The sequence below is a fragment of the Notolepis coatsorum genome (genome assembly GCF_963971535.1).
Source record: "Notolepis coatsorum genome assembly, chromosome: 14".
Classification (NCBI taxonomy): Eukaryota; Metazoa; Chordata; class Actinopteri; order Aulopiformes; family Paralepididae; genus Notolepis; species Notolepis coatsorum.
The window spans coordinates 114,167,912-114,180,917 of record NC_140178.1 but is presented as its reverse complement, the minus strand read 5'-3'; the positions used below and the strand labels follow the sequence as shown (position 1 = coordinate 114,180,917).

General features: G+C 46.1%; 1 protein-coding gene across 1 annotated transcript in view; it reads right to left on the bottom strand.

Annotated features, from left to right (window-relative positions):
• Window positions 1-13,006, bottom strand: part of LOC311240726 (serine/threonine-protein kinase BRSK1-like) — a gene marked incomplete at both ends in the record, with an annotated part of 237,882 nt that overhangs the window by 97,780 nt on the left and 127,096 nt on the right. The window contains 3 exons of the mRNA XM_084329299.1: window positions 5,337-5,397; window positions 7,375-7,525; window positions 8,494-8,591. Of these exons, the coding sequence (XP_084185425.1) occupies window positions 5,337-5,397; window positions 7,375-7,525; window positions 8,494-8,591 (310 nt within the window). The remainder of the gene's footprint in view (window positions 1-5,336; window positions 5,398-7,374; window positions 7,526-8,493; window positions 8,592-13,006) is intronic.

Sequence of the window (13,006 nt, the reverse complement as noted above, 5' to 3'; positions counted from 1 at the left end):
ATGTGTGTGTGTGTGTGTGTGTGTGTGTGTGTGTGTGTGTGTGTGTGTGTGTGTGTGTGTGTGCGCGCGCGTGCGCAGGACATGACATGACATGACAAAGTGTAGCCTAAGGCTGAGAATGGGACAGTATGTAGGAAAACGATACAGCCAACCAGGCGACATTGTTAATCACAATAACACTAAGGTGCTATAGATAATATTCAGCCACTAGATGTCGCCAGCGTGTCATTTATTCAATCAGGTGTGTTCCAGGTGGGGACGCGTGAACATTTAAGGCAACCAACTTGTGTTCAGCTTTTCTCTGATTGGCCACGACCCCCCGCCCCCTTTTGCCGCGAGTGCGGCAGAGGTCCCTGCGAGCAGCAGAGGTCCCAAATGAAATGAATGAAATGCGGAGCTGTAATCTTTGTCCGAATCGAATCACGCGAATACACAACGCATTTATCAAAACAACTACGCGATTCACTCGTCACTGTACATCAGTGGAGGCTGCTGACTGATTAACTAGAAACTGTACATTGTAACGTTATATAATGTATAATGTTATTTCGCGTTTGTAACGTCATAAAACAACTACCAGATTCACGCGTCACTGTACATCAGTGGAGGCTGCTCACTGATTAACTAGAAACTGTACATTGTAACGTTATATAATGTATAATGTTATTTCGCGTTTGTAACGTCATAAAACAACTACCAGATTCACGCGTCACTGTACATCAGTGGAGGCTGCTGACTGATTAACTAGAAACTGTACGCTGTAACGTTATATGTTATTTCGCGTTTTTAACGTCATAAACCAACTACCAGATTCACTCGTCACTGTACATCAGTGGAGGCTGCTGACTGATTAACTAGAAACTGCACATTGAGGGGGTTTGAATCACGCTACATCAGTGGAGGCTGCTGACCAGATTATTATTATATTATATTATATATTAAATTATATTTTTTAAACATCCCCAACGCTGCAACACCCCCATTCCTCCCAGGTGTCAGGCGTCAGGCTCCTCATTCGCTTCCATTCATTTTGGGGACCATGTTCAAATATCATACTTCTGAATTATAAACAAACTATACTGCTGTGACGATTTTGAATATCTTAACATGTATTTACGCCCTTCCTCTACGCGAGGCCACAGATGGGTTTTATGTAACACAAGGACAATGAATGAATTTTCTTCTATTTACAAATAATTGTTGATTATTACTGTTACTGTATTGTTTGTCTTGTTTCATGGGCTGCCAAAATGTTATATTTTGCACCAGGGAACTTGAAGGTTCATGCACAACATGTGTGTAACCTCAACCCTGTATTGCAAAATTAAGTGATATACAATTTTTTTATATATAGTTATGGCGTTAAGCAACCGCATGAACACTGCTGATATGGCGATATGGCATTAACCAACAACACAACGGCGTAACGAGCACCTCTGGCATTAACCAACAACACAACGAGCACCTCTCAGAGCACCTGGGGGAGCCTCATGCGCATGCGCGGTCACTCTCTGCCGCGTCGCTCTCTGCCGCGGGCGGCGCAACAACACACAGAGCGGCAGGGCTAGCGCGGTCACGTGGCCGTGTGGCCAATCAGAGAAACGCTGAACGAAAAGCTGAACACAAGTTGGTTGCCTTAAATGTTCACGCGGTGGGGACATGGGAAGTAGGGAGTGGATACTGTGCATTTATTTTATTGTTACTTTACTGTACATAAGCTTTACATAAATAATGAACATTACTTTACGTAACAATGTTATCCATAGCACCTTTAACTCACAGTCTCTCTCTGACTGTAAAATAAACAGCACTGTATAATGTACAGTTAAAAACACGTGGACTGTTCCGGGACATTGAGCTCAACTTTGTCTCTTTTTTTCTCTCTGTTTGCTGTGGACTCCTCTATAGGGGGGTGTAGTGGTTACGTCATTGTTGTTTCCCGCACGGTCCACCCCACTTGAAATTGCAATGTATTCTCAATGGACACATTTCTAAATCGTCTCGTTTAAAACAAATAAAGCATGAACATTGGCATGGTGTACCTTTCTGTGTGTATTTATCCACAATCTATAGCTCAACATGAACAAATTCGCAATTAATCATAAAATTAGCAAAATAACAACGTTTATGTTTTTCGTTCACTGAGAAACTACACAATGGCCGTGACGCGTATTAGGCAACAGCACTGAATGACACGCGTTCTACTGGTAAGTGTAGCTCTTTTTTAACGACAAATTAAACAACCTTTTAACTAACTTTATTTCAATAAAAAATGCTTAAACAATAATGTTAGTGATAGAAGGGAACTCATTTTGTGCAAAAATGGAAAGCTTGCCAATGTTCATGAGGCAGAATTATTACAATAGCCGATAATACATATTCCCAAATGATAAATCCCTATGCGGGTGGACCGTGTGGGAAACTAAAGTGACGTCAGACTACACCTCCCTATAGAGGTGGACCGTGCGGGAAACTAAAGTGACGTCAGACTACACCTCCCTATAGAGGTGGACCGCGCGGGAAACTAAAGTGACGTCAGACTACACCTCCCTATAGAGGTGGACCGCGCGGGAAACTAAAGTGACGTCAGACTACACCTCCCTATAGAGGTGGACCGCGCAGGAAACTAAAGTGACGTCAGACTACACCTCCCTATAGAGGTGGACCGTGCAGGGAACTAAAGTGACGTCAGACTACATCTCCCTATAGAGGTGGACCGCGCGGGAAACTAAAGTGACGTCAGACTACACCTCCCTATACGGGTGGACCGTGCAGGAAACTAAAGTGACGTCAGACTACACCTCCCTATAGAGGTGGACCGTGCAGGAAACTAAAGTGACGTCAGACTACACCTCCCTATAGAGGTGGACCGTGCAGGAAACTAAAGTGACGTCAGACTACATCTCCCTATACGGGTGGACCGTGCGGGAAACTAAAGTGACGTCAGACTACACCTCCCTATAGAGGTGGACCGCGCGGGAAACTAAAGTGACGTCAGACTACACCTCCCTATAGAGGTGGACCGTGCGGGAAACTAAAGTGACGTCAGACTACACCTCCCTATAGAGGTGGACCGCGCGGGAAACTAAAGTGACGTCAGACTACACCTCCCTATAGAGGTGGACCGTGCGGGAAACTAAAGTGACGTCAGACTACACCTCCCTATAGAGGTGGACCGCGCGGGAAACTAAAGTGACGTCAGACTACACCTCCCTATACGGGTGGACCGCGCGGGAAACTAAAGTGACGTCAGACTACACCTCCCTATAGAGGTGGACCGCGCGGGAAACTAAAGTGACGTCAGACTACACCTCCCTATAGAGGTGGACCGTGCAGGAAACTAAAGTGACGTCAGACTACACCTCCCTATAGAGGTGGACCGTGCGGGAAACTAAAGTGACGTCAGACTACACCTCCCTATAGAGGTGGACCGCGCGGGAAACTAAAGTGACGTCAGACTACACCTCCCTATAGAGGTGGACCGCGCGGGAAACTAAAGTGACGTCAGACTACACCTCCCTATAGAGGTGGACCGTGCGGGAAACTAAAGTGACGTCAGACTACACCTCCCTATGGTGTCGTTTGCATCTCGTTCCAACTGCTGGGAGCAGCAAATTGGAAGGAGGTAAATGTAGGTTTTGTGTATAATGCTTTGTGTGACATGGTTATGATCCAGACAATGAAAAAGGAATGAACAGGATGAACTGAGCTGCCCTCTGTAACATTCTCCGTCAATCGCCAGCCGTCCTGTGTATAATAATCACACAGCCGGCCGGGTTATATAATGGAATTTAATGGGCGGCAAATAGATGTTTGGAACGGTATATTATATGTTCGGTGAAAAATGCAGCCCCCGCCCCCCGAGCCAGTAGACGCTCGCAAAGTGCCGCGACGTGCCGTGCATGTGTGCCGTGCATGTGTGACGTGTTAGAGGTTAAAAGGAAGATGGCCGACCACACAAGCACACTTAATACACACTGCTGCTAACAGATACCTTGTATTGTATACGTTTGTATAGATAGAATATATACGTTGTGTATTATATTTAGTCTATAATCTAGTTTATAATTTTAGTTTATAGTCTATAGCAGGGGTGGCCAACCAGTCAGAGACTAAGAGCCACAACAATGACTGTGGTACCACAAAGAGCCACACCCCAGCGTTTCCCAACCTTTCTTTTCAGTCACGGCACCCTTCATGTGTTTATAGGTCTCACCCTCTGGCCTCTGAAGTTGCTAATGTCTTTTTTATTTGGGCCTCACAGGGTTAAAAGTAACCTGTGAGACCCACGGTTGCAAAATTACAAAATCACTTTTAGCCATTTAAAAAAATTATGTTTATTTAAAAAAATGTAAGCACATGTATAGTCAATTGGTCCTGTTGTTCAGCCTCACAATGCTATTGGATAGTAAATGTGTTTATATGTCCCACCCTCTGGCCTCTGAAGTTGCTAATGTCTTTTTAATTTGGGCCTCACAGGGTTAACCTCTTAAGCCCGAGATATACAGTAAAAGTGTATATTTTCAGCATTACGTTTGTTTACCAATTATTTTAACTGTTATTAGTGAAATATAAGATTATAGAAATCTCAGGGCATTGAGTCGGAAACCGGCGCATATTGACAGGAGGAAGTGGCGCAGCCAAAAGTGAGTGTAGTCTTTTAAAGGAAGAGACCCAGGGCTTTCGATGGGCTTTTGAATTTCGAAAAACTACCCTACCCAGCTCACGCCAGCCCCTGTCAATCATCTGACTTCTGGATAAACTTTTTTATTTCTCTTATTTTTTGGGATTATCTCCCACAAACCTGAACGTTATTGCCATAAAACAGAACGCAGTTAGTTTCTCTACCTTTCTGTGAACGTCTAGCAAAAAACGGTGTTTGCAATACGATGAAAAATGGTGGAGAATTTACATTATAAAAAAGATGGCAGAATTCAGTACTGTATCTACAAAACCTTCTGTTTAATCATCTTCCCTTTATTCATTTGCTTAGATTTGGTCAATTTTAGCATGGTGTTATTCACAGTCAAAGAGATTTATTTTTTAAATAGAATTGATATTCTCCTTTGGTTCATTACAATTTACTCAAGCCTAGTAACAGACACACTATTTCTGACACTGATCCATATATGTCCCTAGATTCAGATACCAAGAACATGCAAATGGACCATTTAAAATGTGTTTGTAAATGTTTATTCTACGTCCTTATGGAATGAGTGACATAAAAAAAAAAAAAAAAAATGTACGGATGGAAGAGCCGCACATTGACGGGCAGCGAGCCGCATGCGGGTTGGCCACCCCTGGTATGTAGTGAGAGTGTAGAGTGGAGCAGTTACCCGGGGGCTGCTGAGAGGACTGGAGCAGAGACCGGTGGATGCTCCGCTCACTGACCGAGACCTGGAGGAAGGCATGAAGACACGACAGTCAGACAAGACAGGGTTTCTTCATGTTGTGTTAACCGTCTGTAGTGTAGTAGTGAAAGGGTTAACCGTCTGTAGTGTTAGTAGTGAAAGGGTTAACCTTCTGTAGTGTGGCAGTGAAAGGGTTAACCTTCTGTAGTGTGGCAGTGAAAGGGTTAACCTTCTGTAATGTGCAGTGTTGGGACTAACGCGTTACAAAGTAACGCGTTACAGAAACGAAGTTACTTTTGCCGCAACTAGCACTCTAACGCATTACTTTTGAAATTCAGTAACGCTACTTACGTTACTGAATGGTTCGTCACTGCGTTATTTGCGTTATATACGGCGTAGATTGATAGCGAGCGTAGTGATTAATATATTATCCTCATCCCCACCCGCGTAGAATGATACGAGGCGAGTCTGGCCACTGGCCAATCAGAAGTGCGCAAGAAATGCGGCTACGGAAAGACATAGACCCTCTCTATTGTAAACAAAACAAACGCTCGCTATGAATCTACATAAAAAGAACGCAGTAACAAACTAACAAACCATTTAGCAACTACTTGGAGAGATAATTAATATACAACATGGAAACGAGATAAAGAACATGTTTGAGGCGCTGCTGGAGTCAACTGGACTAACGTAACGTTACTACATCTCAACCACCGCAGACTTTGGTGAGTCACTGCAATGTGTTCACTGAAACTCAAGTTGATCAACGGATTTTGACTGTACGAAATCTGCCAGGGAATCTCATAATACTAATCAAACAATATAAATATAGGCCTTTCATGCACAATTGATATCCTAACTATTCTAACGTTGCAATGCTTTGATTGATATCTTAAACAACGTTGCAACTTGCAAGATGGTGAATGAATGAATGAATGAAAACTTTATTTAACAGATTGCAGAATGGGTACAATACAGTACGGCTCAATACATACAATTGTTAAGGGGATGCAGACCTGAGAAAGACGTTTGTCTTGTTTCCATCAGGGTCCCCCATTTTCAATTCATATAGACATTTATGACATACACAACATACATGACATTTATGGCATAGGACATATAGGTATTTAGTACTGATACATTTGTGACATAAACGGTATTCAAATATACAGTACTGTTACCCCTAGCTTTGGGTAGGGCGTCCACATTGTTGTGGCATAATTGCGAAACGTTAGTCCCTTGTTTGAGCCGAATCTGGGTTTGTTGAGCTTCCTCTGGTGTAGTGGTTGTGGTATTCACTGACCTTTGGGAAGTATTTTGACATGTACATGGGTACCCCGGTCGTATAGTGTATCTTGTAGACCAGGCCCATTGCAAGTTGCTGTACTCTGTCGTCTACTCTAAGCCATCCTAGGTTGTCAAAGTGGGCAGGGGTGAGGTGGGTTTTAGGAGTAAGGTCAAGTAGTAGTCTGACCAGTTTGTTTTGTGATGGTTGTAATTTTGTTTTAAGCGCCTTTGAGGTGCTTTGGTACCATGAGGTGCAAGCATAGTCGTAGTACCCTTGAATTATAATGGTTATAATGAAACGCTCCGGCGACATCAAGGCTGTTCCTTCAACCGGCGCACTTCTTATTATATGACTCGGGACAACATTTGTTTGTGTCAGATTTGTGTTTGTATCTAGACCACATTGCTTAGCAGAGTTCGTTGATGTGAATGGAAACTGTCAAGTTGATCAACCGATTTTGAGTACTATAGGGCATGGGACTCGGGAGCAATCTTTTTTTTTTATCTTTTTTTTTAAATAACTAAATAGTTACTTTTCACAGTAACTCATTACTTTTGGGTGTAAGTAACTAGTACAGTAACAAAGTTACTTTGAAATGAAGTAACTAGTAAAGTAACTGAGTTACTATTTTTCAGTAACTAGCACAACACTGGTAATGTGGCAGTGAAAGTTAACCACATGTCGGCAGTGTGGTAGTGAAAGGGTTAAAAAGCCCTGTTTTGTCATAACACGTACCTTTGGCTGTGAGCGGAGGTGTCCAGGGCCCTGCGAGGCGGGGTGGGAGACCCCTGATCCGTGACGCTGAGGACCTCCATGCTCTTCCTCTCCGGTCGACACCTGCCGTGACGTGTCAGCATGGGGGAGTCCACTCGCTTCCTCGGGGGGTCTGGGGGGGGGCACTTAGTTTAACCTCTTAACCCTTTCACTGCCACACTACAGAAGGTTAACCCTTTACTATCACACTACCGACGGTTACCGTCGGTAGTGTGATAGTAAAGGGTTAACCTTCTGTAGTGTGGCAGTGGAAGGGTTAACCTGCTGTTGTGTGGCAGTGAAAGGGTTAAGCCCGACCCAAAATGACATCACGTCATAAATCAATGTCTACAGACAAGTATGAATATAAGTAGCGTTTCATAAACCAGAGATGATTGACAGGGGCTGGCGTGAGCTGGGAAGTGTAGTTTTTTAAAGTCCTTGCGCCTTTTTTCCGACTCGATGTGTCGAGATTTCAATAAACTCTCATATTTCACTAATAACACTTAATAATAAAATTTGGTAAACAAACGTAGTGCTGAAAATATACACTTTGATTGCAGTTTTGACAGGGTTAGGGTCTTTACTCTTGGCTACATTTGAAAAAGAAAACGCAAAATTAATTAATACGTTCTGTATTGATGGATTTATGGCGTGATATCAATCCCGTACCGGTACCGGACCTGTCAGGATTCGATCGTCGTTGCAATTATAACGTAGGCAGCGGTGCCAGGGAGACACAGGCAGGTCCGTGCCAGTGTTTAGAATGTGAAAATCGAAAAAAAGAGAAAAGGATCAAAACCCGAGAAATCTCAGGTTTAGGCGCTCAACGGTTGGATTCGAAACGCGAGAAATCTCGGGTACGGCACGGAAAGAGTTAAGAGGTTAAGAGTAGCCTAAAACTTAATAAAATGCTACTTTCAAATACAAGTATTAGTATTTGGTATTGGACCCAGGTGTGCCCTGCTGTTATTGAATGTTATGTGTGGTCTAATGCCAACATGTTGTGATGTCATCAGCGAGTCCGTGGAATGGTGGATGTTTGTGCTTCTGTCCCGATTCAGATAAACACGGAACCAAACCAAACCAAACTGAAGTCACCTGAGTCGCTCCTGGGAGGCAGGTCCTCGTCCTCACAGCTGGGGCAGCGCTCCTTCCTGTCCAACAGCAAGTAGTAGATCATCTTCTCCTGGTTCTCTCTGGGGGGGGGGGGGGAGTAGAGATGGAGATAAAGGGGGGGGGGGGCAGTAGAGATGGAGATAAAGGGGGGGGGGGGCAGTAGAGATGGAGATAAAGGGGGGGGGGGCAGTAGAGATGGAGATAAAGGGGGGGGGGGCAGTAGAGATGGAGATAAAGGGGGGGGGGGGGGCAGTAGAGATGGAGATAAAGGGGGGGGAGTAGAGATGGAGATAAAGGGGGGGGACAGTAGAGATGGAGATAAAGGGGGGGGGGCAGTAGAGATGGAAATAAAGGGGGGGGGGCAGTAGAGATGGAAATAAATGGGGGGGGGCAGTAGAGATGGAGATAAAGGGGGGGGGGGGCAGTAGAGATGGAGATAAAGGGGGGGGACAGTAGAGATGGAGATAAAGGGGGGGGGGCAGTAGAGATGGAGATAAAGGGGGGGGGGCAGTAGAGATGGAGATAAAGGGGGGGGGGACAGTAGAGATGGAGATAAAGGGGGGGGGGCAGTAGAGATGGAGATAAAGGGGGGGGACAGTAGAGATGGAGATAAAGGGGGGGGACAGTAGAGATGGAGATAAAGGGGGGGGGGGGCAGTAGAGATGGAGATAAAGGGGGGGGGAGTAGAGATGGAGATAAAGGGGGGGGGGGGCAGTAGAGATGGAGATAAAGGGGGGGGCAGTAGAGATGGAGATAAAGGGGGGGGGGGGGCAGTAGAGATGGAGATAAAGGGGGGGGAGTAGAGATGGAGATAAAGGGGGGGGACAGTAGAGATGGAGATAAAGGGGGGGGCAGTAGAGATGGAGATAAAGGGGGGGGGCAGTAGAGATGGAGATAAAGGGGGGGGCAGTAGAGATGGAGATAAAGGGGGGGGGGCAGTAGAGATGGAGATAAAGGGGGGGGGGCAGTATAGATGGAGATAAAGGGGGGGGGCAGTAGAGATGGAGATAAAGGGGGGGGGGCAGTAGAGATGGAGATAAAGGGGGGGGGGGACAGTAGAGATGGAGATAAAGGGGGGGGGGGCAGTAGAGATGGAGATAAAGGGGGGGGACAGTAGAGATGGAGATAAAGGGGGGGACAGTAGAGATGGAGATAAAGGGGGGGGGGGGCAGTAGAGATGGAGATAAAGGGGGGGGGAGTAGAGATGGAGATAAAGGGGGGGGGGGGCAGTAGAGATGGAGATAAAGGGGGGGGCAGTAGAGATGGAGATAAAGGGGGGGGAGTAGAGATGGAGATAAAGGGGGGGGACAGTAGAGATGGAGATAAAGGGGGGGGCAGTAGAGATGGAGATAAAGGGGGGGGGGCAGTAGAGATGGAGATAAAGGGGGGGGGGGCAGTAGAGATGGAGATAAAGGGGGGGGTGCAGTATAGATGGAGATAAAGGGGGGGGGGCAGTAGAGATGGAGATAAAGGGGGGGGCAGTAGAGATGGAGATAAAGGGGGGGGGCAGTAGAGATGGAGATAAAGGGGGGGGGGCAGTAGAGATGGAGATAAAGGGGGGGGGGCAGTATAGATGGAGATAAAGGGGGGGGGGGGCAGTAGAGATGGAGATAAAGGGGGGGGGGGCAGTAGAGATGGAGATAAAGGGGGGGGGGGGCAGTAGAGATGGAGATAAAGGGGGGGGGGGCAGTAGAGATGGAGATAAAGGGGGGGGGGCAGTAGAGATGGAGATAAAGGGGGGGGGGCAGTAGAGATGGAGATAAAGGGGGGGGGGCAGTAGAGATGGAGATAAAGGGGGGGGGGGCAGTAGAGATGGAGATAAAGGGGGGGGGGCAGTAGAGATGGAGATAAAGGGGGGGGGCAGTAGAGATGGAGATAAAGGGGGGGGGCAGTAGAGATGGAGATAAAGGGGGGGGGGCAGTAGAGATGGAGATAAAGGGATGGATGAATGAGGTCATCAGTAATCATCTGTACATTTCATATGTTATGTGAGAGAGGGAGAGAGAGAGAGAGAGAGAGAGAGAGAAGAGAGAGAGAGAGAGAGAGAGAGAGAGAGAGAGAGAGAGAGAGAGGGAGGAGAGAGAGAGAGAAACAGGAAGAGGAAGAGATACAGGGAGAGGAGAGCAAGAGGGAGAGAGATAGGGGGAGGGAGAGAGAGGGAGAGAGAGAGACAGAGAAGGAGAGAAAGAGAGAGAAATAGAGAGTGAGGGAGAAATAGAGTGAAATAATTAAATGTAATGCCATAAGCATGACACAAAATAGAGTGTTTCTACGTGTGTTTGTATGTGTGTGTATGTGTGTGTATGTGTGTTTGTATACTATGTGTTTGTATGTGTGTTTGTATGTGTGTTTGTATGTGTCTGTATACAGGGCCGCCTCAGGGGGTGTGCGAGCAGTGCGGTCGCACAGGGCCTCGCGGGAAGGGGGGCCTCGCAAAATAAAAAATCCTTTTTTTTTTTTTTTTTTTTTTTTTCGAGGCCCCCCTTCCCGCGAGGCCCTTTTTCATCACAGACCTAAAATCTAGTTTTGCTTATATGCTTATATATTTCACATTAGACACGTTTGTAGAATGTGTCTGACTTGTTCCTGCCTCTGCGGCTCTGCAGACTGCAGTTTTCCGGTTTCTGCGGATTTGCTGCTCTACAGATTTTAGGATAGTGTTTCCGGCCCGGGCTCTTCTCCCGTCCGCCATAATACCAAATAGAAGAAGAAGAAGACACACGAGGTAGATAATTCAGCGCTATTCAGAGGAGCCAGTGGCAGTGGATGTCTTTTCAAAAGCAGCATGGATCAGAAGAAATTACACCGTGGGCCAAGAAAGTCTCCTTCCAACTTTACCATTGGCATGATACTGCGTTATGGTGAGTCAACTATTATTATATTCCCGCCGTGGACCTATCTCTCTTTCTCTCTCTCTGGAGCCAAACTGGTCGACTAGCTAATAGTACTACTAGTAGCTAACGGTGTGTGCCTGGTGTCAGCACCTGGCTGTATGTAGCCGCATAGCTTGCTTCTGCGTTAGCTAATGGTTAGCACAAGCTAACAGCTAACTCAAGGCTAACTAACTGATAGCATCAAACGAACGTTCCCAGCCGAGCGCAGCCGGCAGTTAACGTCGAAGCTAAACAGCTAACTGGCTAACAGTTAGCTCAATCAGCTGTTAGCTAATTAGCTGTTAGCTTGTGCTAACCATTAGCTAACGCAGAAGCAAGCTATGCGGCTACATACAGCCAGGTGCCTGATTGAGCTAACTGTTAGCCAGTTAGCTGTTTAGCTTCGACGTTAACTGCCGGCTGCGCTCGGCTGGGAACGTTCGTTTGATGCTATCAGTTAGCCTTGAGTTAGCTGTTAGCTTGTGCTACGACCATTGACATTAGCTGTGAGAATAGCAGGGGGTTCTGGCACTATGACTACGACATCATCTTTGACAGAAGATGTAGTCGGGCCTGCACCATGACAAGGCTCTGGCAGCAGCTTATTTTGTCCCGACAGCGAGAGGCCTTTCGTCAACGTGGAGACCTGTGTTGCGGCCTTTCGCCCTGCGTTCCTTTTGTGCAGGTAAGATTAATGAAAATGTCATGACATTACCCCACTCTTCCTTCCTTCCCCTCCCGAATGTTTTGTTAATAACGATGTTTTTTTCCAGGCAAAACATATGCTACTTCACAACATTTGGAGATACGACATGTGCTGTGTGTGAATGTCTTGGTCGTTTGTGTAGCTTGGGTAGCGTTGGGCCGTTGGCCAAAGCTGTGTGTGGCCTGGTGTCACAGTACCTGGCTAGCCTATTTAGCTGATGTCGGCCATTGGCTCCTTGCTGCTTTGGTTTCTCTGGTATAGACCCTCTTCTCGTTGGATTTAAGTGTTGATCTTTGTCCTTTTGGATCTCTCATACATGCTCTAGTCTCTCTCTAACACACACACACATGACAAACACACATGTTCTCTCTCTCTCTCTCTCTCTCTTTCTAACACACACAGTCTGCCTATGGTGGCCTTTCTCGATGGCTAGGCTGTGCTCAAGGATCTTCAGTCACAGTGCTCAGGTATTCTGCCACTGTGTACTCTCTGTTTAGGGCCAAATAGCATTTCAATTTCTTTCCAATGTGTCTCTCTCTCTCTCTCTCTCTCTCTCTCTCTCCCTCTCTCTCTCTCTCTCTTGGATTTAAGTGTTGATCTTTGTCCTTTTGGATCTCTCATACATGCTCTAGTCTCTCTCTAACACACACACACATGACAAACACGCATGTTCTCTCTCTCTCTCTCTCTCTTTCTAACACACACAGTCTGCCTATGGCGGCCTTTCTCGATGGCTAGGCTGTGCTCAAGGATCTTCAGTCACAGTGCTCAGGTATTCTGCCACTGTGTACTCTCTGTTTAGGGCCAAATAGCATTTCAATTTCTTTCCAATGTGTCTCTCTCTCTCTCTCTGTACACTGTATATTGACTGTAGAACGGGAGCTCTCTCTCGCTCTCTCTTTTGCTATATGTTGAC